Raw genomic sequence first — 16,901 nt, 5'->3', positions numbered from 1 at the left:
ACAACTTCTATCCTGTTCTCTTTCTTACACAAGTTCCTCTGTTAGAGACAAAAAGGTCACAGTTGGACTCTCTTAAATTAAACTTTCTTCCACTCATACAAGAAATAGACTGTGAACGACTGATCCTTGACAATTTGTAAATCATGTCATCATGATCAAATCAGTTTTCCGTCCACTCTTTCTTATTAAAGGTACAGGATTTGGATCTCCGGCTGTATTTTAGTGCAGTGTTTTTTATTCTATATTAAGTAGTGACATTTTCTTGGACATGCTGTATACATAAAGTGTTTGAGCTCAGAGTTGTTTATTTGAACTAATGCTGATTCTTCAGTCTTTCAGTTCTTATACCCCCCACACACACACACACACACACACACAGACTCACACACAAACACATGCTAATCTGAACGACAGAGAACATTGTATGTGTGTGTGTGTTGGTCTCTATGGATCTAGGCAGAATGGAGGCTGTGCAAACACACTCATCTCTGTGGTTTAACTCAGTCACATAATGATCACACAGTGGAATAAACCGGAACTCACATGGGGCCTTTTTGTCTTTGTTTGCTTTGTGAAATGGCTGTGTCCTAATTACCGGAACATAGGCTGAGTACACTACCACGTGTTGTTTATTTCATCCGAGGCCACCATCATGTCATCGAACGTGTCATTTCAGATGCATGCTTCTAAATCCCTTGTGTGATCAACACGTGTGCACACTATGATATTCATGAGCCTTTAGAATGCAATCAGAAGGAAATAATGCAATGCTTATGCCAAGATCAAATCAGTTCTATTTGGGACTAGAGTCTGATGTTGCTCTGTTCACTTTCTGAAATTGAGATCAAGATTAGTAATCCGCTCATCTAGGAATGTGTGTCTGTGTGTGTCTGTGTGTGTGTGTGTGTGTGTGTGTGTGTGTGTGTGTGTGTGTGTGTGTGTGTGTGTGTGTGTGTGTGCGTATGCGTATGCGTGCGTGCAATTGTTCAGTGTGTGCAGCCTGCAAGCAGGTTTAATCTTTAATCTGCCCAACATAATCCACTTTGTCAAATGGCTACTCTGAATCCACCTTTATATATTATTATTGACATGTCATGGCGTATTATCCAGAGAAAACTCACCAAGAAGCCAAGAATAACTTCCATCATGATGCTGCCACAACATATGATTCACTTAAACCGAGGTTGAAATTGGTTTCTTTTGGAAATTGGCTCTCATTATACAACTGTATCCAAAATGTCTTGCTCAAAATATGATGTCTTGGTACATTCATATCTGCTTTTTGAACATCCCATTCCAGATTCAAGAAGATGTTTCACTAGATTTTGTGGAGATTTGTGCTCATTTATCCACAAGGGTGTTGGTAAAGACAGGTACTAATGTAGATAAGGTGAGGAGGCCTCGAGGGCAGTCAGCGTTCCAATTCATCCCAAAGGTGTTATTGAGGGTTGAGGATCAGAGCTCTACAGCAGGAAATCTTCTACTCTAATCTATGTAAAACAAATCTTCACAGAGTTGACTTTGTGCACATTGCCATGCTGGAACAGGTTCCTAGTTCAAGTGACGGGAAAATTTTATATCCAAATCCAAAAGGCATCCTATATAATTGTGTGCCTCCAACATTGTGAGAACCTCATATGCCTGGAAAAAGATTATCATCAGTATGTATTCTTGATAAAGACCCCCTGACCACGTCTTTACAGGCACGATTTTATCAGCTGAAGCGATGTTGGTTGATCAGTAATAATATGGACCTTATTTAAGACTTACAGAGCAATTTCTCTCACACGTTATTCTTTTTTTTTAACATGCAAGTCAGAACCTGCCATTTATTCTTCACACCACTCCCCCCCCAAAAAAACATCCCCCTTTTTAATGTAAGAAAAACATCATTATCGTGTCTAAACTGATCCTTGAGACACAATGACCCATTTTTATTCTACTTTCTCTCAGAAATCTAGTGTAACATCTCAGAAGAGTGGAAAAGTGGATGGGGATGTTCAAAAAGATACACAGACCAATCTTATGCTCAGGTGTCCACAAACCTTTTCCATATACTGTATATTTTAGCTAAAAGATCATTTTTTTAAATGCTTCAGTGATGACAGATGTTTTAATGTTGCATGAAATGTTAATGTACTGACTGAATATTGAGGCTGTTTCTAGAATGTACAACTGATAGACTCTGTCCTGGAGACCAGTTTATTAATGATTCATTTAATACACAGGTTTTGGCAGTGGTCTCAAGTTTTTAACCCAACTCTATATAATCTTGTTTTAGAGGAGAGAAGTGATGGTCTTCTATTATTTAAAGGAGAATATTGCTGCTCTTGCAACTGGGGGAAAAGAGCGGAAGCTGAGGAAGCTGGAAAGATGACAGCAAGTATGTGGAGTGTTTCAGTGTGTGTTTATATATAGCTATGTTTCCATGCAAATGTTTCCCAAATACAAAACGCTGAATGTCTCCCTTTTTAAAACAGGAACTCCTTAGTCAGATATCATTATGCATTAAAATCCGTGTGGTATGTGGTGTGTGGGGAGCATTGGCCATTTTATTGTGGTTTGAACACTAAAATGTTTCATGGTCTCTGGCTCAATTCTTATCTTTGGTTACAGTGTGTGTAGAGTTTCTAGAAGTTTCTTCCCATTTCTCATATAGGTCTCTTCCATTCGATTGTCTGGGTTTCCACCCACCTTGGCTACTCTAACCCCAGGTGTGAACACATTTGGTTACTGGCAACGAATAAATTAACTCACCAACGTTTACACAATCTAGTCTGCTCTCTGCGTTCATCTTTCTCAAAGTTCTGATGCTGCTTTCTGTTGAATCCCTCAATCACACTGCATTGCACATAAGGTCCAATGAGGCAATGTTCACTCTGTAGAAGCTCTACGCTGCTGCTTCATTAATCTTCTAAAAGGGATTTTCTTCTTGGCCTTCCTCATACAGTATATGGACTACATTTTGTAGACGTTTGACCATAAGATTGGTATGTGCTTTTTGAATTTACCATTCCACATTTAGTCCCCATTTGCTTTCATAATAACCTGCACTCTTTCACTAGATTTTGGAATCTGTTTGAAGTGATTTGTGCTCATTCAACCACAAGGGAACATCTATTATAATACATCTTCATGAAGCTCACTTTCTGCACTGAAGAATTGTCATGCTGAAACAGTTGTGTGCATCTCTACCCAAGTTGTTTCATTCAACAGGGTCTGAATTTACCTCATGCCTACTTCTTCCTCTACTTTGCACTACAATATGGTAAAACCCTCTCTCGTTTCACTCATCATCCAAGCGTTCTGCCCAATTCAAGTTTCTACTACAACACCAACACTGAGGTTAATTATTAGGGTTCTGAGCAGATGAGCACACAATACTTTTCTGATTCCCTTCATGGAAACGTTTTTTACCTTTTTCTTTCTAGGTGACTGAGTCTACCGCGACAGTGCCACAAAGGTGCTCACTTTATTTTTTAAAAGACTATCAATTATATATTATGGTATGGCTATCAACCAGCTCCATCGCAGTTTGATGAGTCAGCTAATATATCTTAGAAATGTATATCTTAGAAATAATCCTTGAGAATGGGAATAAGGCGAACATAATGTACTTTAAGGATTTAATAGGCAACTCCCTATATTACATAAATGTTACAAGGTCATTTCATCATTAGATTGTTTGATATCATATATTCATTGCAATGAAACAACATTACATGGAAGGTATTTAATGAAGTGCCAAACTTCACAACATCAGTGAGATCCATGAATGCATGATGATACCAAACGATCTGGATAATGGCCCATCTACAACAGTGGTGCAAAATGACAACTGAGCCAGTGTGTGTACAGCTTTTCATTCCAACCAAGTAACTCCTGAGTCCATCTGCTTAAATACTTGATCTTGGTTTGCGATAGATTATTAGGTTTGCTTGGTTGGAATGAAATCCTGCACCCATGGTGTGCAACATACACTATTAGTCTAGTTTATTTCGACTACATCAGAGTCCATTCAACCTCACGAATGTCATCACCACACTAACTGTTCAGAAAAATGGACTATGTGAAGTTAAAACTAGAGGTCAAGAGATTTTGCAGATCAATAGTTGATTGCTGGAACTATCTAAAACTAACGAACTAAAAACTAAACTAATACTAACTTAAAAATCCATACAGATTTTTCCGGGTTGCCTTATACAGTATGAGAGCAAGCTCTAGAGGTAAATCACTGATGCCACAGGCTGTTTATTTAAAGTATATTTTATATTTATTTTGGATGTAACGTTTTATTTACTTGAAGTTTGAATGCTTCTAATTTTCTCAATAAAATTAAATAATAACATTTATTTTATTTAGCACATTTGCAGGATTCAGTACTGTTTTTTATTTATTTTTGTAATAAAGTTTAGTACTATTTTACACAGAGTGTAAAATGTTTTTTTTTTTATTATTTATTATTTTTATCCATTATCCAAGTATGATTATCAGTTATCGGGAAGTAGCTAGCTATTACTATCGGTAAAATCCGTCGAGCTTTAGTTAAATCCCTCCCTGACTTTGGTATACAATCAGACTAAAGCCTCCAAGAGATGCACAAAATTAAGTCAGTGCAGTTCAATCACTCCAAAGTAAAGTCGACGGACACGCAGAGTATTACAGATGATGCAGAGTGCTAATTAATAAAAATTGAATGCAGCTACTCATTTGTTAAAAATTAGGCTTTCAGAGAAGAATTTCCAGCTCAACCACAAAATATCACATCTTTTTATTGCCTGAGCCATGCTGATAACACAGAATCCACTATGTTTCACCTGTAACCCTCTGGATGAAAAAAAAAGATAAAAAATTTGGAGGAATAAATGCAGTGTCCGTTGCTTAACAATATTTGTTTATTCATCATTGAGTTAGTATTTTATCCTGGTCAGGGTCACCCTGGATCTTGAACCAACCCTGGAGGGAAAACCCCCTGTATGAGACGCCAGTCCATCATTTCATAGTAATTTCATTTAAAAATATTATATTATATAAGATTACATATTAGAATATTAGTAATATTTAGCTGGGTGGATAACATGAGATTTCACTGATTTCAGATTTAGCAATACTGTGTAATACACACAATCACACTCATGGGAAAAAAAGCCCAAACACCAAAGCTGTCTAAAAGTCCTCTACTTTATTCAAGATAAATGTTAAATATTTTTTCCCCTTTTTTTTTGTAAAACATTCAATAAAAAATGCCATTACTTATTGCTTAGTCATTAACCTAGTACCCATAATCTTATGCATAATATCTAACACGCCTTTTTGTCTTAAATTGTTAAATATATAAAAACTGAACAAAATCAGAAGTCAAAAATGAACACACACCTTGCCTTGCCTTTGAAACACAAAAAAAAACCAAAAAAAAAATGATTTTGTGCATTGGAGCCGGCTCTCTTATAAAAAACACATTCATTCTCTTTAAGGAAAGCGTGACCAAGGCGGTATCAGATGGTAAGAACTGGCATAATGTGTGTTATTTCTTCTTTTCGCTCGTCACACAGGTCAGGTCAGGTCAGAGAGACAGAGTTTCCTACCAAGAACTGTTTTTATTTGATCACTTATCAAGAAAAAAATAAAACAAGTGCCTATTTTTCTTTATTATTTATTATTGAACACTAAAGAACCGTGTAACTATCTATATATATGTTTTCCCCAGAACCTTCTTGCAACCTTGTAGCAACTCTTCCACATCCAAGGATTGAGTCCCAGAGGTCGGGGACGTCTTCTTTAAAAAAAAAACACTGTAGTCTAGGTAATTAATAAGAATAGGAGACTCATTTGTGTGACGGTCAAGAAAAACCCTTCGCATAGCGACTTTTTGACATTTGTTGTGAAAAAGACTGATACACTGATTGTCTAAATACAGCTAATATTTGATTTGTTTTCATTTGCGTTTACATTTGAAATAAAAATCTAAAACTGACATTAAAAGAAAAATCGAAATGACCACAAACACTACAATATATGGACAAAAGTATTGGTTACTGTTAACACAAATTTGTAACACAATTGTATGAAATGTTCCCTTCACTTGATCTTGGAGACCCAAACCTGTTCCTGTGCACAAAGCTCAATGAAAATATGCTATACATGGGTTTGTAGTAGAAGATTTCCTGCTACAAATGATCTAGACACCCCAGGCCTCTTTACCTCACCTCGATCAGTACCTTTACTAACACACTTGTAGTTGAATGAGCACAAATCTCCATAAAATCTAGTTGAACATTTTCCCAGAACAATAGCGGTTACTATAACAGAAGAGGAATGGGATGTTCCAAAAGAAGCACATACATAAACATCCTGTTTTGAGCAAGACATGTTGGATACACTCAAATCTCGGAGATTAAGCTTTTTCCAATATATTGAGACCCAAAACTGAACATTCCAGCCTTAGTTTCACTGAAAACCCTTTATCGCTTGACAACTTCATCCCCCACAGTGAAGCATGATGGTGGCAGCATCATGATGGAAGTTTTTCCTGGCTTCTTGGCAAGGTTATATTCCTCTGACCTCAACCCCATTGAACACCTTTGGGATGAATTAGAACTCTGACTGCACCCAGGCCTCCTCACCTCACCTACCTGACTTTACTAACACCCCTGTGGCTAAATGAGCACAAATCTCCGCAAGCACTCTCAAAACTTAGTGGAACATCCTCCCAGAAGAGTGGGAGGTTACAGCAATTCAAGACTAAATGTAGAATGGGAGGTTCAAAATGCACAAGTCAATCTTATGCTCAGGTGTCCAAACACTTTTGTCCATACAGTGTATATCTATATTTATACATAACCTCTAGACTACACCCTTTTTTTGGAGTCCCGTTTCATAACTGATGCTGATTTACATAACACGAGTTCGTAAAAAGCTTAGGCAAGCTTAAAATTGTATGAATTCTTTTATGTGAAATACCACATTTTCATACTAGATGTGTCAAAAGTATGTTATTGGAAAAGATCTCTAAGTGTGTGGATGATGTCGTGAATATGGTCATATATCATATCAGCCATATAGATGAAGATTTATTGTCAAATAACAGATTATAAATAGGAAAAAAATGAATTCTGTTCTACTAAGAACATCATATTTAAAAAAAAAAACTCTTCTTGGTAATGTAACTCGGACCCTCCGACCTACATGTTAAAATATCAAGTCTATCAGAGCATCAACAGTTCATTAAAAAAACATAAATAAATAAATAGCTCATAAATTAATGAATCAAACAAGACTCAACAAAATAGCGGTGCTGAACGCGAACGTGAACATGAACACGTTTGTGTGGTTTCGGTTGAAAAAGTGCACTGTCATGACAGACAGATTGACACGCTGCAGAGAAAAACAGACCCGATGTGCACATTTATCTGTTTCAAGATTGTTAATTTTTTCCTTTTTTTTGTTTATTTGCAGGACGTTAATCTGTCACTCATTTTCTGGCAGTGAGACACTAAAACAAGCAAACGAAACTGTAACAGACTAAAAAGAACTGCATATAAATAGATCAAGTTCTTTTCTTTCTATGAGTAGAATTTTAATAGTGAGTTTTTAAATAACATATTGACCTTTATGAATAGAGTATAGTAATGCGTGGCATAGTTTCAGATCTTGCAAGTGAAGGTGCTAATGCCTCTGTGTGTGTGTGTGTGTGTGTGTGTGTGTGTGTGTGTGTATCTGTGTGGACATTCAGATCCGTGCTGTTCCGTTGTTCCCGTCCTAAATTATCACACATTTGCCCTTTTCCACCCACGGGTTATTCTTCATCAGTTCGGGGTTCAAAAACGGGTCTGTGGGCACGCCATCTTCGATCCACTTCACCAAGCTAGAACGGGAAGAGGATAGACAGATAGAGATAAAGGGAATGAGAGATGAGAGGAGTAAGGCATTGCTGTTTGTTTCAGAATCATGGTTATATTAAGGTTTCACACTACAAACGACATGCGATCTTGTCCCTATTTGATGCTTGAGAGTGGTTTATTTCTGTAGTAGTCTCTGTATTGCTCATCAAATGCATAGTAAAAGCTCAAGGTTTAAGAATTGGGGATTCCAATCCGAAGGCTGTGAGCTCCAATCCCAGCTCCACAAAACTACCAGTGCTGGGCCCTTTGAGCAAGGCCCTTAACTGCTCAGTCATATAAATGAGATCATTTGCTCTGGATAAGGGCGTCTGCTTAATGCGGTAAATGTAAACGTGTGGCCTGTGAAAATTGTTTGGATGTTGCTGAAAAAAACAAAATGATAAGAAATGGATCTAATGGTATCACCCAATTTGAGTGATTCTGATTTGTACAAATGTGTGTAAAAATCCAAAAAAGTCAACAGTTTCCTATGTTTAAATTGCCAAAACATAAAAATGCACTGTTTTAATTGCCATAATGGATCCAAATAAAAATTCCTCGAACAAACTCTGGCCCTAACACAGCGTGCTAAACCCTAACTGAGTATTGCACAGATCCAAATGACAGACGTCCAGCATGTTGAGCGTAGGAGTTTCACACTGATTCATCAGATTTGGTATTTCTGAGCTACGATCTGGGATGCAGACTGAAATAGCCATGATGGAGAAGTTTCTCCTTAGATTCTACAGATTCAATAAGTACACCTATATCATGTTAATGGAATTTCACTATGGTGTAACACGTTTTATTTTACTATATTACCTCATGGTAATTTAATAATCCACCCCATGGTAATAGAGATACGGCCGAATGTTTTTGAATACATTACCACTACACACGTTATGTTTTTATAACAACCTCCACTCTTCAGGGAAGGCTTTCCACAAGACTTTGCAGCGTGGCTATGAGGATTTGTGATCAATCAGCCAGAAGAGCTTTCGGAAAGATCGGGTTCCAATTCATCGCTGCTTGAGTTTTACCGCTTCATGTTAATGACATTTGTGCATCGAACCGGTGTCATGCTGGAACTGACTAGAAACGTAAATAAAAATGGTCATTTTACAGCACGCAAAGACACGTGTGTGTCTAATTTTAAAAAGAACCACAGAAGAAAACACATTTTCGGAAATAGAATGTAGGAATCCATGACCCCGCCCATGATATTACTACAGTGCTTTATGACAACTATAATATATGGATTTCGACACAGTATTATTTCATTATATATTGAAAGCTTTTTTCCCTCCACACACAGAAACGATCGCGCTAGATCACAATTGTACAAAATAAATTCAAATCAAAAATACGCGGTGTTTAAACGAGAGGACTGCTAGGCGCGAATGTTGAGATGAATGTACGCTATAAAGTACAGTGTGAATGTGCCAGGGGATTATAGCAGGTATTTCAGTATGAATCAGCAGTTACAGGGTAATGAGATTAGAAGTGGAGGGAACTGGCTGCTGGCAGCTGATTAAATGTAGGTAGTGTTTATGTGAAAAGTCGACTAATGCGCATTAAAGTGGAGTGGCTCCTTCCAGACTAGGGGTAAAGATGTCTGAAGGAAGTCTTTTATCGTTAATATTCGCCAATAGCGAAGATCTGATTATAACATTCATAGTGGATGATGAAAGAAGGATCAGACTCCTGACAATTTCTGAAGTATTATTGAATTCATAGAATATTATCCATATTATTATACGGTAGGTGATATGTGAGGATGGAATCATTGTAAACTTTCGAGGGTTTGGAACCTGATTTGTTTAAGGATCAAAGTGATCCTGTATCAGTCTCATTGGGTAGAAATCCTACTATCTGCAAGAAGTCAAACAGCATTTTGGGTATTGAACACGTTATTAACCAAAGTAAAAACAGGTCAAATATTTCATGTTGATCAAACACATTTTATCTAAACAACATTTCATCAGAAAGAAAATCTTGAACGATAATTTCCATTTATTGAAAATTCTTATCTGAAAGTCATTCAATAAAGATTTTTATCAGTGCTAGAGCAATTAGCCATAACATTGGGCTGTGCTGGGCTGGGGAAGAAATGGCACTTGGATGCATTATGGGGAGAAGGAAAGCTGTTGGCGGCAGTATGATGCTTCTGCTTTAAAACATTGACCGCTGGGATTCAGGTTGATACCTAAACAGTTGATACTTTACTGGTACCTAAACGGTTGATACCTTGTTTATAGACCCTGTACCCTCATGGCAAATGTATTCCCTAATAGCAGTGCCCTTTTTAAAGAGGATAATCTTCACACTGCAAAAATGGTTAAGGAATTGTCTGAGGAACATGGCAATGAGTTAAAGCCTCCAAATTTCCCAGACCTCACTCTGAGCATCTGCAGGATGTGCTGGACAAACAAGTCCGATCCACAGAGGCCCACCTTGCAACATAGAGGACTTGAAGTACCTGCTGTTACCATTTTAGTGCCAGATACTACAGGTTTTGTGGTGTCGTAATTCGATTTGTCAGAGCTGTTTCGTTAGCACAAGTGGGAACTGCGGGTGGATTGAATATTTTTTTGTAGAAACATGACCCATTGGTGGATTGGCTCTAAACGTATTAAATGACATCAGAGGATTATTCCTTATCACCTGTATAGATTTTCCTATAGATCACACCAATAAATAACCAATTGTGTGATTCTTACTCTGTGACTGTCTTGGAGGATTTCTCCCTCTTGAACGCCAGCTGGTACTTGAGGCTCTCCACCTCTTTCTTCAGTTGCGGCACATCCATTTCATCCATGGCTGCGGTTCCGGTTTAAATAGCACCAGACCTAGAGAAATAAATAATAAATAAAAGGTTGGGAATTTCCTAAACCAAAAAGAAAAAAACAACAACTGCCTTGAGCTATTTTAGACGAATTATATGGGATCTAAATACAGCAAACTGCAATCTGGGATCTCGATCCTCCCACACACTGATAAAGAAATGAGCCAGGACAGTGTTAAAGTGTGTGTGCCTTAAAAGCATCCATCATGCAGGTGTTCCATTGCTTTAAAAGCATTTTTTCCCCTGCCGGTCAGTCGCTGACGTCTCTGATCTGATTTCACTCAGTCTGTAGTGTGCACTCAGAGTTTCACTCCTATTGTCCTGTTAAATTTTATTGCACTACAGACTGTTACTGTAAAACATGTTTATGCAGGTGGATGTACAGTAAGGGCAGGAAATAAGAGCAGGAAAGAGATACTACAATCTGTTTTGCTTCAACCCAGCTAATTTTAAGGAACACTATGATATGCTCTTTTTTCCAGACCTGAAGATTATTTCTGTAAAAGAAAACAATGTTTAGAACTTCTAGAGATGGAAGCAGAATCCTCATGAAAACAAAAGGGGTCCAAGCACCAATAATAATATATTTCACAAAGGCTCATGGGATTTGAACTTATGATCTTGCAGTAACCAGTACATTTTAATTACCAAAGTGTTGCAATACCATAGCTTATCTATTCATTTATATATATATATATAAGACTACAAGGTAATAAAAAAAAAATTCAGGAGGTATCTTGTCATCATTTTTTAATTATTTATCCTCCAAAAGTCATTATTGCTCTTTGTAATGAATTATTTGGCCACTTTTATTCAGAGCTCATCTTTAGAAATATTATTATAATCTGTAGTTCATAGGTTCTAAGCTTTAAACTCACCACGTTACATTCAGAAGTCCAACACCTTAACTATTGAAAATATCACCTCCTAAATGTGTGATTAGTTCATCTTGGGTTTCAATCAACACCAAGTACACATCCTAATTTGCTGTAATGAAACCTGCCCTTGAGGATCACTGCCATAGATATACACTGTTAGATACTGTTCAATTTTCATAACCTTAGGTCCTGCAAAACACGTATCTGTATGACCAAAATTCAAACTTATCTTTAGAAACTTTTCATTTTATGAGTTACATAGAATTTGCTCCAACCGATTATGACTGAAATGTGGCAGCCATATTGTTTGCAAATCATTTTTCATCATTTAGAATCGTGGTAAGAGGTGAGAAATGTAGTTAATCGTTAGATATTGGCCAGAACGCAGCACTATAGGGTCAGAATCCGGTTGATCAGGTTCATCCGTCTTGCATTAGAGATGGCAAAAGTACACAAATCCTTCACTCAAGTAAAAGTACAGATAATCATGTTTTAAAAGACTTTGGTAAAAGTTGAAATACTGACTACACTTTTTCACTCAAGTTGAAAAATGTTTGTTTCAGCCTTATTCCAAAATGTATAAAATTCCTTATTTACCTCAAAATTCTGCAATACAATACCTCATAATAACAATGTGAAAGAAAATCTTTGCAAGTTTATTCAAAATTAAAAAACTAAAAATATCACATGTACATAAGTATTCATAGCCTTTGCCATAACACTGAAAATTGAGCTCAGGTGCCTCCTGTTTTAACTGATTATCCTTCAGATGTATCTACAACTTCATTGGAGTCCACCTGTGTTAAATTCAGTTCATTGTACATGATTTGGAAAGGCACACATCTGTATATATCAGATCCCACAGTCAACAGTGTATGTCAGAGCACAAACCAAGCCATGAAATCCCAGGAATTGTCTGTAGACAATTTTCTGTAGGTCCCAATGAGCACAGTGGCCTCCATCATCTATAAATGGAAGAAGTTTGGAAGCTCCAGGACTCTTCCTAGAGCGGGCCAGAGGAGGTGGCCAAAAACCTGATGTTCACTCTGAAAGAGCTCCATCGTTTCTCTGTGAAGAGAGAAGAACCTTCCAAAAGAACAGCGATCTCTGCAGCACTCAAACTCCCTCTGTCTCATAAGCATTAGCTGTACTTTTGTTACATTCTGCCTTGCTTGTTGTTAGCTTCGTAGGCTAGCCTACGTCTCTGGTGCATGATAGCCAGGAAATGATACACCACTGGTAGTTTGAAAAAGCTGCACAATGACAAGAAATAGGTTGATAGGCTTAAAACGGTGCGTAAGGAAAAGAAAAAATGAGAAGAAAGTACAGATATTTGTGTAAAAAATTTATTGAGTGAAAGTAAAAGTTGCCTGGCAAATAAAAAGTGAAGTAAAGTACTGATCCCAGAAAAATTTACTTAAGTACCATAATGAAGTATTTGTACTTCATTACTTCCCACCTCTGTCTTGGATAAGTAGTAGGAAGGACTACAGTTAAACTTATTAAACATCTATTTGACCTACAGTCTAGAAGAAGATAAAAAAAATAGAATTCTCATGAAAACGAAAGGGGTCCAAGCACCAATACTAATAATAATTATTTTACGCAAAGAGGGAGTGGGATTTGAACTCATGACCTTTCAGTCACAGTGTAATTACTGGAGTGTCGCATTACCATAGCTCAACTATTTATTTAAAATTAGTCTTTTTAATGATATTTTATGTGCATTGTACTTTGTCTATCATATCTAGTGCAAATGCACAAATTTTCATCAAATGTAGTGTCAGTGATCTGTAACGCCCTAAAAAAATGACTCGACATGCCATTAGTGTGTCTTGTGTAACAGAACAGGACACAGACTGGCTTTTGCCTAAAGTCAAAGCACAGATGAGTGAACACACCGAGATCGATGAGTCCTCAAAAACACTGTGAGTCACGCATCCGATCAGTTCTATGGCGAAACACACGGGCAAATAAAAATAGCCGTGCGCCGATACGAAACTCCGACTCGCCAATAACGGAAAAATATTTTCACGTTATGCTGTATTCTTAATACCTTATTTCCAAAGAACCCCACATTTACTTGCCGTTTTAATGGGAACACCTGTACACCTGCATATTCATGCATATATCCAGTCAGCCAATCACTTGGCAGCAGTGCTATGCATAAAAGCATGTAGCCGTCACAAGAAATAGCACTTTTGGGAGAAAATGTGATCCCTGTGGTCACATTTTGATTGATTGGTCTGAGTATTTTAGAAAGTGCTGACCTCTTGGGATTTTCAAGCACAACAGTATAGAATTAGTAAAAAAAAAAATATCTATTGAGCAGCAGTTCTGTGGGCAGAAACTCCTTGAGAGATGTAGGAGATTACTATGGCGACCCAAATAACCACTCTTTACAACTGTGAAGAGCAGAAAAGCATCTCGAATACAACAGCAGTCGAAGATTTCTGAGTTTCTGCAGTAGATACAGGCTCACCAAAACTGGGTGGATGAGACTGGAAAAAGACCAGATGATGTTCTGTGTTAACTCTCCTAAAGACTGTACAGCATTTTCTTAAACACTCAAACCAGCTAGCAACATCTAGCAACAACAGCCATGCATCAGTCGGTCGTGTATGCGTCATTGGAAGGCATTTTGTTTAAAAAGCCACCTTGCAGTCTTATTTGCAAAGTCCTTCATTAAAATATGTCCATAATTGGACGAATCGTGACGAAAATGGTGTGTTAAAAGCAAGAATTCTGTCCTTGTAAGAAGACTTGCATTGGACAAAACTCAAGTTGAAGTTAAGATGCTGTTTGCACTTCCTCTTCTATACACCAATCAGGCATAACTTTATGACCACTATATATAATATTACACTATATAATAATATCACATTTTGGCTCTTGTCAAACTCAAATCCTTACGCTTGCCCATTTTTTCTGCCTCGAACACATCACATTTAAGCACAAAATGTTCACTTGTTGCCTAATACTGTATATCCCACCCACTAACAGGTGCCATGATGAAGAGATAATCAGTGTTATTCACTTCATCGCTCATAATGTTATAATGCAATACATTATGCCTGGTCGGTGTATATTTCCATTGTTTGCTGTGTTTAGGAAATCACAATTGGTTTTTCTCTCTGACTGGATGAATCTTAGTCAGCTTGTTTTGAACTCACTGAAGCCTTTAACGGGGAAAAACTGTTGGGAACACGGGCTGAAGAACTGGCCATAAACGCGCGATATGTGTTGTCACCTCACAATCACAGATACTTGGTGCTCTGACTGAGGGCGTCTAATGAGGCGGATGATTTCAGCCCAGATACAGGGGGTGGGTGAGGTAGACACGGCGATGCAATGGAAAACGTTGGAACACACACTGGGAATTTTTTTTACCAGTACATTTTTATCCTGACAGAGAAGAAATGAATTGTGAACCTTACTGAAATGACTCTTTTGGGAAAATGACAGGTCTACCTTAGCGATAGGGACTCGCTATCTAACAACAGTTTGCCACCAGGGATCCTCAATTTATACCGTATCATCATTTTTATATGTGTTGTATACACAATTATGCCAAAAGTTTTATTTCCAGCTACACCTACTTACTCTAAGTGTATCTGTACTCAAAGAGAGATTAACTAAACCAATGCAGCGGCCATGAACACACCAAACAAACGGACAGAACTCTTCAATTTTTTTGACACATTTGGTCCAATTACGGACATTTCGGAAGGTATTGCTACGTTTCTGATACGTTTCCAGAAACATTTTCAAAACCAATTCAACATCTAGATTTTGTCCAGCTGTGTGACTGACATTGTGATGCCCAAGCACGCCCGAGAACTTCAGCTGAAACGATGCATTCAAAGTTAGGAGTAAATTCAGCATTCGACGTGTTAATGCAGCAGTGTAGGTGTTTATTCAGCACTGGAATCCCAGAATCTTCAGTCAGCGCATTTAGATTGCGGTGATATAGGCTTTAAACTGAGCCTCAAGACGAATACTGAGCATGCGGCACAATTTTGTGCACTGAGATGTTGAGTAAATCTGTGCTGCTTTTTTTTTTTTATGTTGGATTGAGATACTTTCCAGGGCATAGGACTGACATTTATGGTAATGGCTATATGATCAGGAAACAGTCATCATGGTTGGGAAGGAGTCAGTAGGAATAATATTAGTAATAATTGTTATATTATACAATTAGATTGGATTGGATGCATGAACATATATTGTCGTACATATCAATGGGTTTAGACATACACTCTTTCTCTGTCTCTCCCTGTCTTTTCTCTGTGTGTGTGTGTGTGTGTGTGTGTGTGTGTGTGTGTACAGGACTACCGGAAGACTCTGCAGTTATTATGTCAGCAAAGCAAACAGTCCAATATTCAGATCAACCCCAAGATCCGCATTGAAAAAAACAAAAAAAACCAAAAACAAAATAAATCCCAAGTTTGACATCACGGCATCTTTTTTCAGGGATGTGCAGGGATGAGGATGGAGAGAAAATAAGGAAATAATAAAAGGCAATAAACTCATCCGCATTGTGCAGTACAAGTCATGACTCATATCTACATATACCACAAAGATATAAAATAACATCCACTGCCCCGACGATCGCATCACATCTAGAAATATTTCCTTGCGTTTAAAGATCTTACCTTTTTTCTTTTTTTCTTTTTTTGGCTGAAACTGTGACTGCTGGTTTTTTTTTTTTTTTTTTTTCCTTCTTTTTTTTAGTAAAGGACGCGAAGGAGGTGGAAAAATCCAAGTGCCCACAATTTCTCGTGCTTCAGATCCTGTAGATCCTTCAAGAGACTGGAAGCGCAGAATACAGAGAAGCAGGATGCAGTGGGGACTCGCTAATCCCCAGTGATGAGGAGCTGCAGGGGAACAGAAAGGATGCTCGAAGTGGAGAGGAGCACACACGCGCGCGCACACACTCACACGCACACACAGACACACGCGCGCGCACACACAGCAAAGAGCTCACCGACTGCTGACTCGAATCACGTGCTCAATCGGCTCCTTTTTGAACGACTCCCAAGTGATCCGGGTTGCGAAACGGAAGAACGTGGCTTCTGTAGGCACCAGTGTATAACCTCGAATTAATAATAATATTGATATATTTTAGGGGTTAAAAATTTTATTCGCGAATAATCACATGATTGCCATGTGTTCACTCGTGATTAATCGCAACGTAATCGTACATGTTTTCCGTTCTAGTAGCACCTTAAATTAATACATATGAAGTTATTAATACTTTAATCAACATGGGCATGGACAAATATAGATGCTTTATGC

The 16,901-nt window shown here is 37.8% G+C and overlaps 1 protein-coding gene across 1 annotated transcript; it reads right to left on the bottom strand.

Moving 5' to 3' along the window:
- Nucleotides 1–7,057: 7,057 nt before the first annotated feature.
- gng13b (guanine nucleotide binding protein (G protein), gamma 13b) lies at nucleotides 7,058–16,575 on the bottom strand. Its single transcript, XM_046865570.1, has 3 exons — nucleotides 16,259–16,575; nucleotides 10,601–10,729; nucleotides 7,058–7,864 (listed from the first exon to the last, which is right to left on the bottom strand). The coding sequence occupies exons 2-3, from the start codon at nucleotides 10,696–10,698 to the stop codon at nucleotides 7,759–7,761; spliced, it is 204 nt and encodes a 67-aa protein (XP_046721526.1). The 5' UTR covers nucleotides 10,699–10,729; nucleotides 16,259–16,575; the 3' UTR covers nucleotides 7,058–7,758.
- Between the last annotated feature and the right edge of the window lie 326 nt (nucleotides 16,576–16,901).

The sequence above is a fragment of the Silurus meridionalis genome, chromosome 14 (assembly GCF_014805685.1).
Source record: "Silurus meridionalis isolate SWU-2019-XX chromosome 14, ASM1480568v1, whole genome shotgun sequence".
Taxonomy (NCBI): domain Eukaryota; kingdom Metazoa; phylum Chordata; class Actinopteri; order Siluriformes; family Siluridae; genus Silurus; species Silurus meridionalis.
The sequence above is the reverse complement of the archived record's forward strand: the minus strand, read 5'-3'. Positions and strand labels throughout refer to the sequence as shown.

Bases quoted from the DNA above. Each gene is read 5' to 3' on its own strand.
- gng13b (XM_046865570.1), bottom strand. From the start codon at position 10,698: ATGGATGAAATGGATGTGCCGCAACTGAAGAAAGAGGTGGAGAGCCTC. The intron at 7,865-10,600 runs GTAAGAATCACA...TTCCCGTTCTAG, and splicing joins TCCTCCAAGACAGTCACAGA to CTTGGTGAAGTGGATCGAAG.